Source organism: Falco biarmicus, chromosome 2, assembly GCF_023638135.1.
Source record: "Falco biarmicus isolate bFalBia1 chromosome 2, bFalBia1.pri, whole genome shotgun sequence".
In the NCBI taxonomy this organism is placed as follows: domain Eukaryota; kingdom Metazoa; phylum Chordata; class Aves; order Falconiformes; family Falconidae; genus Falco; species Falco biarmicus.
In genome coordinates, this window is record NC_079289.1 from 107,735,000 (window position 1) to 107,755,855 (window position 20,856).

Here is a 20,856-nt window from a genome sequence, read left to right on the forward strand (position 1 = left end):
ACTAACTGATACTGTACGAGCTTTTTTTCTCCATAAAAGGGGGTCACTGTATTTATTATTTAATCAGTTATGACATGTCACTAACAATAGACTCTACCAAATGAGTATTTTTAAGGTAAAGAGGATTAGAGTTTGCCATTAATAAAATTATCTGAATAGATTATCTTTCATTTATCTTGATGTCTCCATGATGGAAATCCCAGATCATAACTCAAAGTCATCATGTTGCTTTTGTATCGTTACTTATAAGTGAATAAATGATTATTACTACAAGAGATCTACTAGAGCAATATTAGCACTTTAAAACTGGTGTGATTTATTTTGCAAAGACATCTCACAACGAGAGACTGAAAAATTACACCTCAGTTTCTCTCTTTAGCTAAGGTAAAACTGGAGTCCTACTATCTTGAATTTGGAAGAGGGGAAAGGGGGCTTGAAATACAAATCAGAACATGACTGATCGAAGGGTGCTTGGATTTGGCCCACAGTGGATGATGAATACTCAAATGCAAGCTGTGAAAGGGCCTTAAGCTGACTACAGCTTTAAGATAGGTCTGCTGAGACCTTATCCTACAGTGAAGATCCTCAAGAAGACCTAAAGGGATTTAAACTCCAAGCTGCTAGGTTTTATTTAGTCTACAAAATAAAATAACTAATTCTTCAAATGGCAGAAATTGAAAGCACCCAGGTTTTGTCTATATTAGGAACTAGCAAAGAGTAATACGTGAGTATCAGCACAGCAGAACATTTGGTCCTGATGAGCTGATGTCCACACCGTGCATTATGGGAGGTCTATCTGTGTTGGAATCCTCTCTGTTAGACATCCAACAGTAGCTGGAGTTCATCAGTTGAACTTCTAGAAAGCATCTTCCATCTTAATTTCATCTGCAATATATTCAATTTGTGCCACTTTGAGACCAAAACGCAGCTTACAGGGCTAGTGGTGAAACTCACTCCAAATATATGCCCCTGATGGAAACTAAAATACCAAAGTAGCCATAACTTACAAAAGACACTGGAGACATGAAAAGGTGTTTATATTCAACTCTCTGGCTTCCTGCTATATTCCTGTGTTTGAGTCCCAGTTCCCAGTACAGTCTGCATCCTTCAAGAAACCTAACATGCTGCTGAGAAGGAGGGAGTCTAAACCCAAGTGCTATCCAACATGGGCAAGTCTGCATTAGTCACCGTGTTTAGCAAGAGGAGGACTCCTAAGAACTTAGCCTTAAGGAAAGAAGCCAGCATAGCTTCACCAGCATGAGTGGAATCATGGCATGAAGAAAGCCATTAAAGGTGTATCTAGAGATAGACTAATAACTAATAATTTTACATAGCTAAGAATATTTCATCAGAACAGTGCCTGAAAGAATAAAATAGTTTCAGATTTTTTTTGTGTGTAATTTTCCACATGTGGGTACATGTTTATTTCACTAGGTCATGCTTGGTTCAAGCCAATTTCTAATATTCTGTTAGACCATTGGTCTTACATGAGAAGGATATACCTGATTCTGTAGGCTGTTAAATCGCCATGACAATTTATAGCTGGACCAAGATGAACTGGTAGTGCAAATAACTTGGTACAAACCCTTTCAAGGTTTGAAACCAAACATCTGAATATACAGGGGAACATCTCACCTATTCTCACTTAGCTTTCACTAACTCTTTGCTTCAATTTATGATGTCAACACAATTGTCTACTGACACAAAACTAACTAAACACATAAAAATGTCTTTTGCCTGGGCATAGAAGTCTTGGACTTCTATTTCTGCTTACAGAGCCTCATGTCTTCATAGAAAAATACCTGAACTTTTGGTACCTGAAGCACAGCTACCTTTATAAGCAGTTATCTGTCAAGTGAACACTGGTCTTTTTTAAAATCTGAAATTAATATATACCCTTCCCCTTATCATTGCTACTAGGGCTGGATGTAGCCTGTAATATGTGAATGCTGGGGTTTCAGGTGGGCTTCATGCTAAGATTTTGCAAAAAGCCTTTAACCCAAATGAAAGCTAAGGAGTTCAGAATCTCTTGAGACTCCTCCTGAAGCAGCCTGCCCACTATACATTAGACTGTGCTGGCAAACTCCATGATGACTTTGTCTCAAAGGATTATGCATGTGAGGAAGTAGAAAGGATCTGTGATGTGTGACCTAATTGTTGGGGAGAGTGCAATAAAGGTCTCTGCATTTCTGCCTTCTGATAACATCAGCACTAGCACTTAATCACTTGTAATATCACCAAAGATGCATTGCCACAATAGGCCGAATTCTTTATCGGTGTAAATAGGTGAACATCCATAGAAGCCAGGCAGTATTGTTCCAGAAAGTAGCCATTGGCGGATTATGGTTCTACTAGTTTCTAATATATTTACTTTTTCTGGTTTCTAATGAAAAGCAGATATCCCATGTGAAACACTGCACGTGACTATGGGAGAGAGGTTATTTGCTGTCAGAGTATGAAATTTCTCTCTAAAGCTCACGTAGAAATTCAGTCTGATTGGAGGAGAACTCAAGAGTTTCTGAACTGATTTGCAAGGCTGGTTCACATAAGTGAAAGTGTCTGAGATGGCTGCATGTTCATAAAGTTCCTGCTCCAGGAGCCTGCAGTAGCCAAACCTTGAGTTTCTCCAGTAGGATGTTGTTGGAACGTACAATAACGGAATTGGATTGTCATTTACATTGTTGTCATTTGATCTAGGAAAGGAAATAAGGTCTTGAATAAAGGAATACATCAGTATTTCAGAACACACCTCCATACATATTTAAATGCAGTAGCTCACCACATCTGGGAATTCCATGCATACCTGAAATGCTTCTGGATAATGTAGTGGTTGCATATATTAAAATGTTTTCTGGAACTAATCTGGAATTAGGTAATAAATAATACTGGGGCATTAAAGAAAAGTCATATGTAAACAGCAATATGAACACTGATCTAAGCTAGATGCCTCTTGTGACTTGCCTTTTCCCTTTTTTGTATCTATTGGTCCCAAGCAAGGAATGCCTTGCTTTTAAAAGCATTTTGTAGGTGATAATTCTCTGAATCTGAGACTTTGTCATTATCAAAAGAATCACCCTGTTGCCCTTACCTTTTATTTGTACGGTTTGAATGCTTCTAACATCTTTAGGTTTTTTGCCAGGGTACAGAACCAGATGATAAAACAGAGTCCATGGGAACATTAAAACGATTGCAGAAATTGGTCCGAACAAAAAAACCAAGTACACAAAGCCTGGAGGATGTCAAACATGTTTTGCTCCCCCTCAGTAAGTAAAGCATCAGCATTCTTTCCAACATTTGGTAAATGACACTGTATTGAACATAACTGTAAACAATCCTGTCCTGGTCTGTCATTCACCACCCATGATTTTCAAACCCCACTGAGACATTACTGTGATACCACTTTAGTCCTGACTTCCTCATAGTGTGAAAAATTGTTTCCTGTCGCAGTAGCTTGAGTTTTGTAACAGTATATCTTGCAAGTGGGGATTTTATCTAAACAGAATTGTATAACAGTGGGGTCTCCATGCAGAGCACCGTTTGTTTTTAGAGTAGTTCTTAGGTTTGTATCAAGTTTCAGACAAGAAAGGCAAAACTCAGAAACGCAATGATAACTTTCAGTGTTAATCCGCGAGCCAGTAGTAACTGGGAGCACAGGAAGATCTGTGATACGACAAGCAAGTCGTCCTCTCGTCATACCGAATTGCCTAGGGCTGTAAGACACAGAAATTCCGAACTAATGCTGAGCTCAGGTTATTTTCTGGAGTGCCCTATAGATCATTGATCTGACTGTGCCACAGTTCTTCAGCTGAACTTGTTTTGCCAACAGTAATTTAACAGTGCATGAATTTGTTGTACCATGTGTTTGTGTATATGATTATTTTCAAACGAAAACTAGCAAAATGAGTGTAAACTATCTGAAGGACTACTGCTCAAGCCAAATCATTGCTTGGCTGAAACACATGAGGAAATTTGGATTTCAACAACTACTTTGTAACTACAGCATACACACTGGAAAGGGGTGGAAGCGGAATTATCCAGAAAAGCTTTCCAAACTTTTCAAGTATTTAAGCTAAACTCATGGTCTCTGCAACTATGCGGCAATATGACATTTAATTAGTAAATTCTCATGTTCAGTGCAGAACCAGTAGCATTTTCCAGGCCAAAAGCCTGGAAAGGCTGGAAAGGGAACAAGACACATTTACCAAATGGACAATAAATCTTGCTTTTGACTCAGATGTCTGACCCAGTACAAAATCCTTTTCATCTCCCTAATTATCATTATTATTTGTTTTTTATGGAGTCCTTGGCTTTTTCAATATATATAATGCAACAGTCAGAACTAAAAAAAAAAAAAAAAAATGTGCTATTTTCTCTATGAATCGCAACATATTATAACAGAAGTATTTGCATTTTTAAAGATACACTAGAAGATGGTTATCTCTCTGAAGAGGATGAAGAAGCACTAACGTCTTGCATGAAGCTGACAAAACCTCAGGAAAAGAAGACCTGGAAAGACAACGTAAGGAGAAAAGAAGCTGAGACTAGGGCAGATTTTATTTCTGCATCTCTGGGCCACTCATATACTTCCAGGCTTAATAACTTAGGAACTATTTCAATCCATTCGGAAACCGAATTTCACTTGTGGAGTGACTGGAAGCCATTTCCTGACAGCCAGCTCTGTCCTTGTGACTTCTTGATTTCAAAAATAGAAGAATGGGAAAACTGTACTTGCTCTTCTCATCAGCCACATCTTACATATTCCCTAACTGATATGGATCTGCAGTACTCCTGGGTAAGTGGAAGTGGTTTCGTTTGTGCTGATATGCATAAAAAGTGGAAACTTTTTGCTCTGATTCAGCATTAAAGAGATGCTGTCATCTTCCATGTGGTTATGAAATGTAATAAACCAAATTTAGATTTCAGGTAAATGGATATGAATGTATTGTTCAGGCTAACACCAGGGGTTCATACAGCCCTAGGTAGCTCATTTTTAACCATGCAGACATCAGCAGCATTGAGGTGGAAGGCTTGAGGCTATTCTGTTTCTCATCAGACACACTGGTTTTTTCATCTGTATTCATTAAATACTCATCCTTCCAGGCTCAGAAAATTTTCTGGAGGTCTGGCGTAAATCAGTAAGAGACAATGAAGCCGGTGGGCTTGGATCAGGCCCCTAGAGGTCACTGCAATACTAGTAAAGGACACCAGAGTTATTTAGACAAATGTCAGAGGTTGAAGGGGGATTGGTGATTCTGCTTTCTTGGATCAGCTCAGCTGGTGGAGCCTATGTTTGCAATTACCTTTGTGGCAGCAAGAAGATCTTAGGGCCAGATACAAAGAAGAGTTTAGTCTGAAATTATCTTTCTGGATAGCTATCTGGAGTATCTTTTCTATGTTAATTGCAGGCTTTTTTTAAAGGTGATATTTAAAACTAGAAAAACAAAGGCAAGAAAAAACTGTAGTTGGTGAGGTATACAAAATATGGACACTGCAGTGAGGCTTTTCTCCCTCTCCTCACTGGGCACAGCAGGTCTTCTGGCACTCCACATAGTGGTAAGGACATGGAGGATGGGTGGCTGACTGAAATAATACGTCAGGGAAGAAGTAAAGAGTAGCCTCTTTCCCTTTATGCCCATTCCCTCGACAGCGCTCCAGGGACAGAGCTGGTTCTCACTGTGCAATAAGGCCAACCCCCAGGAAAGTTCATTTAAACGACAGGAGGCAAGATACCTGCTGACCTGCTAGCTGAGTGTTCAGATGGAGACCTGTGCAACCACAACCTCAGATCAGAGAGTCTCCTGCTGAAAACAGCATTTTCTTTAATGTGTGCTCGTATATCATTAGGAAAGGTACACATGCATAGATGTGTGGGTCAATATAGCAACTACATTTCTCAATACATGGATGTAGTAGTTCAGTTTCTTTTCAATGACACAGTAGCTGATGTAGCAACAGGCAGCACCTGAAACATGGGATTTATCTAGCTGAACGTAGCCCAGAAGATTGTCCTGGGATTTGACATAGAAATAGAAAGGCTAAAGCTTTGATTGATGGAAGTGTCATTAGGAGAGAAAGAAAGCAAACTACCCCTAAAAAAGACTGAGGAAGGTGCAGCAGTAAAACTGTGGACAGTCTCAGCACTGCAAACTGCCAGGGAGAGCCCCTGGAGACAGACCTTTAGGGCAGAGCATTGGCAGAAACAGGCTGGGAGCCATGAACAAAGCCTGCGTTTTGTTGGGTGAGTCCTCCTGTCTGCCACTAAATAGGAGCCCAGAAACCAAACTGTGTCAGGGATGCTGGGCTCCATCATGTGCCTGCTCCTAATGAAAGCAATTTTCAGCATCCCAAGCTAAGGCTGAAGACCCAAGGCAAAATAGTGATAATAGACATGTCGGTCAGATTTATGAGAGCATAAGTGTCAATTCAAATAATTTTATTTCATTTTGTCACAAACAGGTTGTTAACATTCTCTACCCTGGTGAGATTTGTCCTACCCATGTAACTATTAAGTGCCAGCAAGAGGTTTAGTGGTTTGGGTTTTTTTCTGCATTATAGTCTATTTTGCCATCTGTTTTTCTGACAGGCTCCCTGAATTTAATGTATCTCTGTGGGCTTAGTGTCTTTAGATTTACATTACAGGCAATGGAAAGTTATCTCATTCTTTGCATTTGCATTCTACCAACTGGCTCAATTGAAGATTACAAAGACTGGATTTTCAGTTTTGCTTTTTAAGAATCAAACAAGCCAACACTGGTGGCTTTGCTAGGAGGGGATCAGACACTGGGGACAATGCAGATGTTCCTTCTGGTGTTGATTTACTTAGAGTAAAACCAATATATTCCATAATAATTTTTCTGATTCTATGAGTAAAATATTTCATTTTCATGGTTGGTCTTGGCTTGGCTACTACTCTGTTGTCTTTCCTGCAGCATCACGTGAAGGTGCGCTACTGAAATGTAGTCGGTATGTCCTGAATTGAGGCAAACAAGCAAAACTGGTTAGATGCAAGACTAAGGTTCAAGACATTGCTATTCCATCAGCAAACTGTGGCTGGTCTGTTCTGGGGGACAGACAAATATCTAGGTTGGACACATATTATCCAGACTCATCTCAGCAACATACACAAGGCTGACTGAGCCTAGTTTTAATTAAAGCTGGAAGTGCAGATAACAAATTAAGTCGTGCTCCCCCGTAATCATGAGGAAAAAGACCTGGATCTCTTAATGATAGATTGCTGTTTAGAGATATAAAATATGAGTGATCCTAATTCCTTTCCTCCAGTTTCTTCCTATGACTCCTTTCTTCCTCTTCCTTTCTTCCTCCTCAGCACTTTACATAGCCTCCTTTATAGTGTTTCATATTGCCACCGATTGTTTCACCTAAAACAATAAAAAGGCTGGCAGAGATCATCCAAGCTGGTCACCTAACCAAAAATTGTGAGAACAGACTGCAAAAGTCACATCCATCTTCAGCTGCAACAGGCTCACCAAACTCCTCCAGCGACTCCTCCTTCAGCCTCCCCCAGTTAAGCTGACAATAAACACCTGTGTTAGCTGACCGCCTCCGGCACAGGGACATCGGAGACAACTATCTCACCCATCCTGCACACCTTCATGTATTATGAAAACATTTCAGAAGTCTGCATTTCTGTCCTCTGATTAAATACAGAACTGAGTGTGCTGTGTTACCATTTTATAGCCACAGTGCCACCGTTAGCAACTTTGTGCAAAGTTAACTTAGACATAGGTCATTTTTTTTCTGCATTATTCAGCTGTTTACAGTATAATTAGTGGCTGGTCAAAATTTTGCTAGGGGCAACACAGCATTTTTTTTTTTTGGTGTGTCAGAATTGCCGTGTGAATTTATTGTTACTGATATTCTTCCTAAAGATATTTAATTTGTAAATAGTTCTTCCTTAGAAAGTGGAAGAATATATTTAAAAAAATACTGAATACTTCAGCAAAAAAGAAAAAAACCCCTATGCCTCAATAAAGAAACTACCATGCTGTACATTTTCTTATTACCACAAAGTATATTCAGGAGGGAAATGAGCGATCCAGGCTGGTGTTTGTAATGTGATATATCAGCTGAAAATCAGGCAGAGGACGGAAGACTGTCCAGACACCACTTTAACGCTCACGTGGCCTTAGTGTGAAAGGTTATTGGGTTTTACACTTCTTATTCCTCAAGCTTAGCCCTGCAGAAAACAGTTCAGCTGTCTGTCAGATTTTTTTTTTCCTCCTTTTTTATATTTTTTAAATTGTGGTTACTAGAAGCTGCCCTTCTGTTACTTGTACGCTAAGATCTTCCTAGCAAAGTAGTTCACTTAGAAGTTTCATGTCTATATGACTTTTATACAAGCCCTTTCAGCCTTCTGTTGCTTTTTCTCAATCTGTGCAATTACATAAGACTTTTGCAACCTTGTGTAAGGCATGGAAAACCCAGAGTCAGAAGCTTGGAAAGTACAGGAGCTTGATGGGCTGGACTGGCCCTGAAACATGCACAGTGTGGAGCACACGGTGGGGTCACAGCTGAGGGGTCCGCTTCATAAAAGTGTTCCCAGACTGTCTTGGACAGCCGGAGACAGAGAGAGAAAAGCTAATGAGTCCCTTTCTCCTCTCCCTCAATACTTTAACATGCTGCTTCACTGGCTGACCCACCTGCTCTCCCAATAACTGTGCAAGGTGGAAGCTGTGCTTGCAGGGTGACACAGGCATCCTTTACAGGAAAGGGAGAGCAGGCAACGTCTCCTGTTGGAGATAAATCAGACAAGAGCTGCTGGAAGGGGGTTTCTCTTCTTGCTGTATCTTAGAAGCATGGTTGCATTTCACAGAAGAAGGTTTTAGTCATTGATACCATAAGAATATTTATCTGTTTCAACCTGTGTTTGGTATTCAGTGAGAATGAAAAGATGATGGTCATTTCCCAAGACTAGAGAAGACCTGGGAATTTGGTGATTAGGAAGAAAAAAATCTAAGGGGGCTGCAGAGCAAGATACTTTCACGTCCCATTTTCAGGTTATGAGGAGAGTAGAAATCTTCCAAAGACTGCTTTCTTTCCAATATGAATGTATTGCATTGTGATGGAATGAGCAGTAAGTTTAAGAAAACTGCAAGTGACTTGATGCCGATGTCTGTGTTCATTCTCTCCATATTCCTCTGAGGAATGTGTTCTGGTCTAATCACAGTTATTTTAGCCCTGCTATTATGGCCGTGGTTCTCTGCCTTTTGAGTGACTTTGTGGCTTTCTGCTTTCCTCCTGCTCTGGCTTGTTTTCTTGCCAGACAAGCCATTTCTCAGCATCTCCCTTTGACCCTTAGTAGACACGTCTAGTTTGACACTCATTTGTTTGTTCAAGAAACACTTATTTCCAGCTCTGTTTTTGGACATTTTCTTGTCCAAGCTTTTCCTGACATGTTCTACTTAATAGTTTCTGGTTCCTGGCTGCTCCATCCCAGCCTTGCTTGCTCGCCACAATTGCTCTTACCCCGCACTCTGCACTGCCTCTGCTGCTCCTAATCATCTTGGTTCTCAAAGAGGTGCTGTATATTGCCTTGAGGTTTACACAGGATTTTGGATTTGTTGTGATGCCGGTGACGGATCATTGTTCTCTTGGTTAGTGAAGTAGGGGGGAAGAGTGTGGACAGCTGGTAATGAACAAGCAGGACAGAGAATGCTCTTCCTTAGCAAAACCCACTTCAAAGCTGAAAGCTGCATTTACCATTTGCACAGCTAAGAGAATGGCTGCAGGAAGATTTCTACTTCACTTCAGCCAGCAGTTTTTCCTGTGCTCTAGAATGCTGTCGGCTTTAATGGACTTTCTGGCTGCTCAGTTTTCTTAAGCAATTTGTCTGTTTTCTGCATTTTTTCCTTTCTTCAGCTAATGCCTTTCTGTTGAGAGACACCTGAACATGCCTTAGAAGAGCTTTCTCAATTACATTTTGAATCCCTATTTGGCACAAATGTAGCACTAAAAAGAGTGCCTGGAAATCCCCAAATTGCTTTTCTGAGACACTGGTTTTCAAGTGCTCTGGTCACTCTAGCTGCTTCAGTGCCAGTAACAAGTAATTGGTTGAAAATCTGTAGCTCTTACTTATTCCTATTTCAGTGAGAAGATAGGAAGACAGGTCTTCACCAAGTGTAAATCTATTTTCTGCTCATGTTAGGAAGTCCTGTACTTAAACTGACGCCCAAAATCTTTGCTTGGGGAAGAGATGAAGAGCAGTTGAAAGGGTGGCAGTAAGCAAAGCAGTCAGAACCATCGTGATGGGTGTTCAGCTGTGAAAACACTCTTTGTTTTCTAAGATATGAAACTGTCCCCAGCTGCTTCTTTTTCATCTCGTCATATCTTCAGTGACAAGCCCCTGACAGCCTTCCTTTTGCATTTTATAACATTCTAGCTAATTTCATCTGTTACCCTGCTCTCCCCATCAGTCGCCCAGCTCAGCCCTTCAGCCTGTGTGCTCAGCATCTCTCTCGCAGAAATGCCCCCGTGCTCCTCAGACTGCGGAGTCTTCAAAGATACATGAACTGATAGACAAAAAGGAACAGTGCTACAGCTAAATCTAGCACATGGTTAAATTCAAAGGCACTCCCTATTTTCCCATTCAAATTCTGTCTCAGAAACATGTGAAAGCTTATTTTGAATTTTAAACCTTGTAAGGAGGTGGAGATTGAAATGTGTTTGTGCATGTCTGTCGTAGTCAAATGCTGGTGAAATTGGAACAGCTTAGATTTTAAAACTGGAGAAAAGTCAAGATCTGTGATTGACTTTCAGTGTTTACTTTTCCTGGAAATACCAAGCAAAACACGAACTCAGCCAAAAAGATAGAAATGCTAGTGAACTGAAGAGAACTCATTTTCCTGATGCTTCAGTGTCTGTAGAGTCTTACTTTGTCTCCTGTCACAGGGAGCTTTATTTAAGAAACTATTACATCAGGAAGTTGGTAAATATTGTATGGCTTCTTCAGTAAAATACAAAATGTGAGAGAAAATCACTTTTTAAAGCATGAGGCTTCATCTCTCAAGCCTTGTGCTTGGAAGAGAGGAGCCTGGGAGGGCGTCCAGCCTCGCTATACCTGCACCATTGCACCGTGCTGATAGCAAGTATCTGACAGCAAGTATCTGCCGCTGCCATTCTGCACCCTACAGGGATTTTTGCTACTTCCTGCATAGTAATGTGAAAAGTTTAGTGTCATCTGTGGTGACTTTGACCATGCAGTCTCAAAGCAGGTTTTAAAAAACATGAAAAATCTGGTGATGCTGCTTTTCACTATGGTAACTCTTGTCCTATTTTATATTTTTAATACCTTACTAGAATTTTCATAGCTATACAGGGAATTATGTCACACTTTCCATTAATCTTAGAGGCATGTATACCTAACTCTATTAAAAAGCTTAACAATTCCAAACTTTTCCCTCCAAACATTGCTGGACTGTTCTGTAAAGTTGGATTGCTAGTACTTGCTAGTATATATAAGGCAGAATGATAATTAAGTGAATTTATTTGCAGTAAAAGATATTTTAAAATACCACAACATTTTTAATATGGTTACAAATAACTGCAGAAGAACATTTCAATTCACCTCAGCAGATTTCATGGGTTTCTTCTGACATAGCTGCTAGGTACTGCAGAGCTACAGCTAGAGAGAGAAATGGAAGGTTAATTTGGATTACTGTCATGAATGTAGTATGAAAGGTAATATAATTGTTGGAAGTGTAGGGAAAAATGTGCCTTTCATATATTTATTCTTTGTAAATGGCATATGAATTCTTAATAGCAAAAAGGAATCCTACCTGCTTCATGAAACATGATGAAGAGTCAAAATATAATTAAACGAAGTGCAGTTGTTGATAACAAACTGATGAAAGGATGACTTCCTATTAACATCCTTTGGAATTGCCAAAATGATGCACTTTTGCATACTGAAAGAAATAGATTGTATTGTCTGTCTGCTGCTTTATATACCTATGCTGTGGTAATATTATCCTTCTGAGGATCTGTTGTGAGTCCAATATCTTATAATTGACATTTTTCTTCTTGTTATTTTATATTAAAAAAAAATAAAAGCTATAATTTCTTCCCATACACCACAGAAAGCAAAAAATATATGTTATTCTTCTTGAGCAGTGCTCCTGCCAAGTGAATCCGCTAATATAAGGTGTGTTTTCATCCTGTGTTGTGCTAATGCATTAGCTTCTGATGCTAGCAGGAATGTTTTGACCAGTGAAGCCATCAGATGCCCTGGCATCTGCCTATCCAAGACTGCAAATTTTTAAATACAATGTATCTCCTTACACAAAGTGATGCAGTTTTACTTCTGCATAGATTCACTTTTGAAACCTAAACTTTGGCCTGATCTTATGCTTGTTGAGTTGGTGAAAAGCTTCCCATTTGTAGTCACAATGTTTAATTTTCAGTGGGCTTAGCTCAGTATACCTTCTGTGCGTGCTCATCTTCATCCCGGGGAACAAGCAAGCTTAGAAGCTTATCTTCAGATTTTTCCAGTGTCCCTGATGAAGTTGAAATTAAAGTGCTACCCACATGACTAATTTGGTAAGGATTTTGAGGCTAAGGCTCTGGTAAGGAAGCCACAACCTAAGATGACTGAACAATCTTCACTGACCTTAAGTTACAAGAATACGTAGGTGGTAGATATCAGTGCATACAACAGTGCCTGATATTCCTTGTCTTCTTCCCCAGCTAATTCAAATAACTTTTCTTTTGGGGTACGCTAATTTTCTGGATGTTCTGGGCTAGATTAGGAGCTGATTATGTTTACTTGCTTGTTTTGTGAGTGTAGGTTGAGCAAGTTATTCTCCTTGGTAAGTTTTTTTTGTGTGCTTTGAAGTGTTCCTGTAAAGCCTATTTGTGAAATATGCCTTTCATAAATCCGAAGTCATTGGTTCTGTTTTCATCACCCTCACACAGAAATGTAGGAAAAGTCTCATGGTATCAGTGCTCAGCAATGGCATAAATGGAAGAGTGAGGATTTTCAGTGCCAGAAAGGCATTAAAATTTCCAGGGCTGCAGCATTATTATAATGAACGTGTTTCAAAGTCCAGTAAAAGAAATATTTCTGTTGTGGCATTCTCTTAAAGCAGGGTATGTCTTGCATAATTTCAAACTTTTTTTTTTTAGAAACTGAAAATTTAATTTGAATATTGCATTTTCACCCAGCTTTGAAAAAATAGTTGTGGGTAAGATGAACAAGAATAAGGCTTGAAAATAAGATTGGTAGTGAAACAATGGAGACACAGTGGACACACCTCTATTTCTACTATTTAAATACCTTCAGGTATAGGAACAGATCATTAGAAGACAAAGACCAGGGCTTTTCAGAAAGAACTGGGCGATGACTTGTATCTGAGTATTCTCTTTTATTTTGAAAGGAATTCACCCATGGTAATGAAATTTCTGGACTGAATTTCTGTAGGCATTTAATTGACTGAAAGAAGTTCACCTTCCCTAATGCATGAGCAAAGCAAATTGGAAACTTGAACATAACATAACATAACTCTTGCTGGACGTGCTTATACTCCAATCCATTTGAAGAAATTTGGCTGAGTATTTTTTGTGAAAGGACCAAATTGATTAGGTTAAATTACATGAAACTTCTTGTTCACTTCTACTTACAACTTATGTTTGGTAGCATACCACAAGAAATGACGACAAACAGTGTGTGGGAAGTAGGAAAATCAAGAGTTCAGATAGTTTAAGATCATGAGATAAAAAAAAAAAAAAATCAGATATTTTGAGGGTTTCTGTATTTAGCTCTGGATCGTGTAGGTGTTCTAATACCTAGATTTCCTTCCTCACAGATCATTCTTGCTTCCACAGAACTCCCCTAAAAATTAACCAGCATGGCAATACGGCAATATGTGCGCCCTCAGTTACGGCAGGGACTCGTGCATTCGCTGCCATGCTAGCTCACAAGGCAGATCTTACTCTCAGATAAATACAGATGACAGCTTATGTCCTACAGCAAGATATGTACAGGTGGAAAAGGGCAGAATCAATTAATTCTGGTGGCCATTTTAAGATAGGCAAGATATTATTCAGATTATTTCAGATTAGTCAGAAAGCCTTGAAGTCAAACTCCCAAAACTTCACTTGCAGCTACATTCACTCGAATTTGTTGCATACCTAACCACAGGGTCAAAACCTGAGGGTTATGTGCAGTCAGTGATCAACTACAAAGTAAATAAATTTTAATACAATTTCTTACCATTTTACTGAACTTTAATGACAAAATAAATCCTTATTCCAGTTCTTGGTAGAAGCATAGCTTCCTTAACTCTGTGAATCATGATCCAGTGATTAAGGACGTGGATAATGCAGATTCAATTCCCTGCACTTCCACAGACCTCTTGCGTGATATTATACAAATCACTTAACTTGTCTGCCTCAGGCTTCCTTTGCAAAATGGTGACAGTATGTTATGTTACACATTAGATGGGTGTTGCACAAGCAAGAACACATTTGTGCACCAAAGGGCAGAAGTTCAAACACTTTATTTGCACTTATTATTTTACCTCCATTCAGATTCATCCTTTGCACTGAATAAGACAGCCATTCAATAGCAGAAATGTGGTAAATATTAAAGCTGCATCATTATAACTGAATCATAAATATACATGCACGCATGGGGTGAGATTCAGACATCACAGCATTAATTCTGCCTTTCCTTGGCTTTAAAACTTTATTTTCTTAATCTAATGAGTTTGTATCTGTATGGTACATGACTGTGCTACTTTTTAGGGGTTTAGGTATTATTATTTAGTTTTATAGGTGTATTTGAATGAAAGGATGTTTCAAAGGTTTTTGTGAGCTTTCACCTCCCAAACTAGAAGAGCGTAAGATTAACAGTTTTCTTCACCAGTTTGTACAAACAGGCCTGTACCTAGCTGTCGGAGTTTTGCTGCTCCTGGAGTAAGACTGCCCTCCAGTTGGCTGTCTGAGGCTCAGTGGAACTTTTAGCAGATCATGGAGCTTTGGGAGGGAAGTTTTCTTTCCTTTTCATCAACCTCTGCTTTCTGTGGCAGCAGTAAGGTGAAGGACACAGAAAAGACATGAAATAAAGAAGAATAAAGGACCAAATAGGTGAGAGTAGGAGGTAAAAAAAAATTCTCTAGAGAAGTGGTATGCAAGGCATGAGTCAAAAGCTCATGTACTTTGTGGGGAAGTGAGAGGGGAAAGAGTTTGATAAGACAATGAAAAAAAGATGAAGATTGGTGGAGGGAATCTGGAAGAAAAGTGGGGTGTTTGTGAAGAGGCAAAGGATCTATCTCTCTTTCCACAGAGCACAGTTTCGGAGACAGCCTCCCCTTTCCATTCCCTTCTCTCTCCAAAGACAAGTTACTGACATGTAAGTAATTACCTTTTACCTACTGAGTACCATGACTGTCCCTGTGAGCGCTTTAAGCCCACAGCCTGAGATAAAGCATGTTATCTTAAACCCTTAATGAAAGAAATTTATGTGACTGTGCTTCACTTCATCTTGTTGATGGGCTAAGAGCAAGTTCCCTCCCCATTAGTGAGGCTCAGCTGACCTGGGGCAACTTAATGGTGACCAGCCAGCCACAGTCCAAAGCATCCCATGAAGCCCTGAGTGAGGCAAGCAGGGCACTAGCCATGACCGGCACAGAGTGCAGCAGTCACCTGGCCAGTCCTCCTCCGTGAGGGACTCAGTGCTGAAATCCAGCAGGAAAAGTGCCTCCTCTTCTTTATGGGAGAGCTCAGCATGGCTGCAGCTTGCCCACCCTCCATCAGCCCTGCCCTGGACCAAGCAGTTGATGGATCGAGGTAACCAGCTACACCTGCCAGACAGGACATACAGAGCAGGAACCAGAGCTCCGTGCAGTGCGGTTCGGGCTGGAAGTGAGCATGAGAGCAAATCAACTGCTTGCCTCATTTTCAGTACGAGTGATTTGGCAGGTCTGCTGATGGAGCTAGCCTGACCCACATCCTGCTTGGTTTGAGGGTATGGCCATTAATGTTAGCACCTGAACCAAGTTTTGCAACAGATAAGCCCAGAGGTCTGGTGCAGAGTGTTCTAAGCAAATAAAATGTAAGACTCAAACTGATCACCTTATTCTTGATGAAGAAGCATTTTTGTGTTTTAAAACACAATTACAAATAAAGCCATCTTGTCCCTCTCTGTCCCTTCCAAATTATGTTTACCACCAACTTGAAACCATGTTCAAGGAGAAAGGGAGAACAGCATTTTCCTCTAGAAGTAAAATGAAATTGAAGCACCACAAGTGAATATGCAGTGTATCACACTTTATTCCTTTTCATGTTAGCATCTGCACAGTAGTTCTAAAGCTGTGACGGCACAGCAGCTTGACATTCTGCCATCAGTGAAGAAATTCAGCAGGACATGTTTACTTGTAAAAGATGGTTCAAACTACAAAGAGTTTCCTGACAGCAGGTTGTGCATTAGAGTTAATCAAAATTTACTTCTGTTGATATTGATTCTAATCAGAGATAGGCTTGCAGACATCATGTACAGAGCTTGGATAAACCTCCTGCTGCACTGCCAGTGCTGGTGTGTTGTTGGTCTTCTAAATGCCAAATGAAACATGTCACGTTTTGTGTATGAGATTAAAACAGAGAGCCTATATTTATTTTTGTATCAGTTCCCTTTATCGAAAATCTCATATTTGAGCTTTCTGAATAGATGTGGAAGGCAGCTGTCACTTTTTATCTGTAAATGCATTTCTGGGAGTCTGAGCTTCAGCTGGATAACTATAAAACAACAGTCAAATAAACCTGTAAATTATGTGGGATAAAATGCCCTTGTAGCTGATTAGTAATCACAGTGTTCACTAACAGAATCCATTGAGATCTTCTGGCATGAACGCTGCCATGTAGCTTTAAGCATCATTTTAACATTCACTCTGAGAAGCAGCATGCTTTTCACTTACATGCCTGAACCCACAGCAGCAGCATCCTGCCCAGTTGCTTTCTGTTATCATCACAGACAGTAAAGTGTGTTCTGCTTACAATAAATTGTACAGGAAAACCACCAGTGATGCATATATTTCTGCTGGAAATTATTACATGGATGCTGAATAAGGCTGTGGCTGTGTTTTATAAGACACCAACCTTGCTGACTCTGAGTTTTCCCAACAGGAATACCTAGAAGATATAGATACAACTTTGGCTTTTACTCTTGAAGGTAATAAGAAAGGGATTTGTTCAATAGGTGAAAGCCAATCTCCTTGAGAATCCTTCTGTCACAATAGTATAGATTTTTATTAGTGTTACTACTAACCTGACATAGTGTAGGTATGACTGATCTGTTCATCTACTGCTAATGCATGAGAATGTGTTGGGATCAAAGTTTGAGATAAGTTCTTAGTACTTCGTTTTCGCTTTAGGCCAGGTGGTGTTGGGAGCATGCCAAGGACACAGTCTGAGGGCCTGGCAATGAGACACTTTTTCTTACTCATAGAGTAGCAACTACTTTTTTTCTTACCAGACACATCTTTAAATTTGGTAGGAGCTCTCATAGTGATGCTCTATAGCCTGCCCCTGCTGTATTTCTTTGTGTCTCCGTTGACCTTAGTGGCAAAGGATTAGCATAAGAGAAGGAAAAATGTCAAAAATCTTTTTTCAGGAGGAGAAGGAAGCCAAATAGTGTGAGAGAGGCTGAATTCACAATTCCAGGGACTTGTCTTGATGCTGCTTTGCACCCTGACAGTTGCTTAAACAAGTTTAGACTTTGCTCTGTTGTTGCTCCCACATGCTGCTTCAGTGGATGTATGACAATAAATATCCCCCCAATGTAAATTATTTAACAAAGATCAAGTTTTTGAAGAAAACTTCAGATGTTAATTATTAGCTTTGCGGAATAGCCAGTTTCTGCAGGCTTCATAAGAATTATGCTTTTCATGGGATAGGAGTCTTCTTGATATAGTGTCAACACACTGCCAGGTCAAGGGTGTCAACTTAAAATATTCTTTAATCCCGTATTTTCTCTCGAAGACTGTGAGTTTCTGTAGCTTCTTCATTTTTATTCCTGATGAAAATCACATAGGAGCCTATTCAATAGGGAGTTACATACTTTGTTGCATGGAGCCCCTAATCGTTTTGGACCAATTTTCATCACCATTCTGAATGCTGGCAGTGATGAGTTTGCAGTGAGTGTGGGAGTTTCAGAGATGGGACCTTAAGCATCCAGCTCCATTCCCCAACATCCCAATGGAAAATCAGCCTCAGTCTTCAGAGTTAAGATTAAAAGTGACAGTTTTGTTTAAACAGTTATAAAGACAGCCCAGCCTGCAATATCTGCCTTCTTTCATGAGTTGTTGGCAGGGGAGGGAGGGCTTAACTCCATTTTTCTACACTTGTTCCTTTTAGTATCTGCAGAGTCTTTGCCGTGGTAGTTTATGGAGGTAGTTACTCTGCTGAGGAGTAGCAGTGACTGTAACTGTGGCTGGCCCTTGCTCAGATTAGGCCAGGAGAGGGAAGTATCTAGCTATGTTCTGGCCCATAATTAATACATAGGAGGAAATTGTGTTCTGCTCATGAACGTTCCTTGAGGAAATAAAGATTAAATTTATTAAGTAAATTATTCACTGCAAATTATTCACTCAGATCCACTTGCTATTCTGAGATTTCTGCAATATCTAAGGGAGCTAGATCATACAGGGAGAATCATGGACATAAAAGCACAGGCTGAAGGCATGATTCCTTTCTTGTACAAAATACAAGTCTTATTTTAATTAAAATAAACAGAATAACACACTCTAGAGTTGCTTAGCATTAGGGAAAGCAATGTACAGCCCCAAGGTATCTCTGAGTCTCCAGTTAAACTTGGACAAAGTTTGTCTGACAGACAATAAAAAATGAGTTGCTAATACGAAAAAAAATCTCTTTTCATTTGCTTTTTGACAGGTGGCCAGTATACTAAACCCTTCAATCTACTTTGCACCCTACTTGTTAGTTTTGTCTCAATAACCAAGCATTGAAAGGATAAGCTTACACTTGCTGTTTAGGCTGGAAGTGATCTCTCCTTTAAGAGCAAGGGAAATAGATGGAGCCACTGAGAGGTTATGGAGCTGTTGTGGCACTTGACATCATGTGGGAGGAAGGCACATAAAGCACTGGAATGTCCAGGACCATTCATCACGGTCCATTCATTAAAACTGGATAATGATAATAATAAGCTATAAGGTATGTTGCCTTTTATAAATACAATGGCAGTGGGAATCATTCTCATGGGGTCATCTTAATTATTTTTAAGTGGATAGCCTTTTTCCCCATTGGACTTCCCACACAGAAGAGTGACATTGCCTGGGTATTTCAGGATGGAGGAGTCAATCCAAGCCCCATAAAATTAACCTGAAAAACTTCTATTAATTTCACTGGGGCTTGGATCAGGTTCAAAGACCAGAGAGGAAATGGAATATGTTACCTGCAGTCATGTCCAACGGAAAACTATGTAAGAGAATTTTTCTTTTAATTTTGCATAGATATCCATTCCCCTTTGAAAAATTAGCTTCAAATACAGAGGATATAAGCACCCAGCTTATTATTAATCTTTAATTCAAAAGAGGTCCTTTAGAAATGCATCGGTTAACTAAATTAAATGAACTTAATGTTATAGATGTTTGATTTTCTTTGCTTTTTTACTTTTTAAAGCTAGTGTGGGTCAGCCTTCCAAGGGCAAGAACATAATCAGGTCAGCTTTCAAGCTGCTATAATTTTTCTGATATGTGGATGAAGAAAGGAAATAGATATGGGTGGGTACTATATCTCTTGAAATGGCCTCTTTCCTCCTGTTTAACAATAAATATTCTACAGAAAGGAAGCTCATATATTACTCGTCAGATGAGTTCCCATTTTATTAATCATGAAGATTTTAACAGTGGCCTGAGACAGGAAATCACAGTCTAATGATCAGCAGAGTCTGATTTAATCCTCACGCTTGGATCAGATTAAAAAGAAAAAGTATACTACCACATACATCTATGTACATAAATAATCAGGTTTAATTACTATTAAACATGCATACAGCTTCTATAACAACATATGGCCCTGCTGAATTACTATGGCTAATTAAGTATCCATGGTCAAACCTTGTTATGGTTAGAAACGTCAATGGACACTTCAGGTGGTGTTATCAGATCTAGAAAAGAAAAATACCTCTCAGAGTTCATCATTGTTATCAATTAATTATTGATTACTAATTATAACAATTATTATGGCTCTGATTGATATGTTATTATTAATAAAATTAATAATGAATTCAACTCTATTCTACATGAGTGTAGTGCTGATTAAAATGTGAAGTGAAACATCTTGGTTAATGGGTTGAGGTTCAACACATACTCCACTGCAATCCAATAACCTGGAGAACAGTCTTGCATTATACTGAGCAGCATTTCAGCACCTTAACCCCAGTTCCTCCTCCCCTTTTTACCAATTTGGTTCTTAGAAAGTCTGTAAAGGAAAAACTTATTATACCGTTAGCATATAATAATTATTCTCTCATCAGTCAGTCTAAGCCCATTCAGGTGCCCATCCATGGGCATCCAAGGCAGCCTCCAAAACTTTTCTTAAATATTTAAATAGAAGAAGCAAACTGAAATGGTAATTCATATGATGAGCAGTGTCTTATCCCTCCCTGAAGTATTCGTATGACAGAAAAGAGCAATTCAGCCAAAAGACTACTTGCCTATCTAGCATTGTCTCCTCACGCATGCTTTACAATTCACAAGTGTTTACTGGCAAAGGTAATTCTAAGAAATGAGACTTGTGCATTTGTTACTGGCTTTCAACCATCAGTTCTTTTGGGTTTTGGTTTGGATGGTTCCTTGATTTAGCATTCCTTTAAATTTGAGTTCA

At 39.5% G+C, this 20,856-nt stretch overlaps 1 protein-coding gene across 4 annotated transcripts in view; it reads left to right on the top strand.

The window, feature by feature from the left end:
* The window catches only part of SAMSN1 (SAM domain, SH3 domain and nuclear localization signals 1), a 98,503-nt gene that overhangs the window by 39,658 nt on the left and 37,989 nt on the right, over positions 1-20,856 (top strand). For all 4 annotated transcript variants that reach the window (XM_056327728.1, XM_056327729.1, XM_056327731.1 and 1 more), the window contains 2 exons: positions 3,140-3,263; positions 4,419-4,792. In XM_056327728.1, the coding sequence (XP_056183703.1) occupies positions 3,140-3,263; positions 4,419-4,792 (498 nt within the window). The remainder of the gene's footprint in view (positions 1-3,139; positions 3,264-4,418; positions 4,793-20,856) is intronic.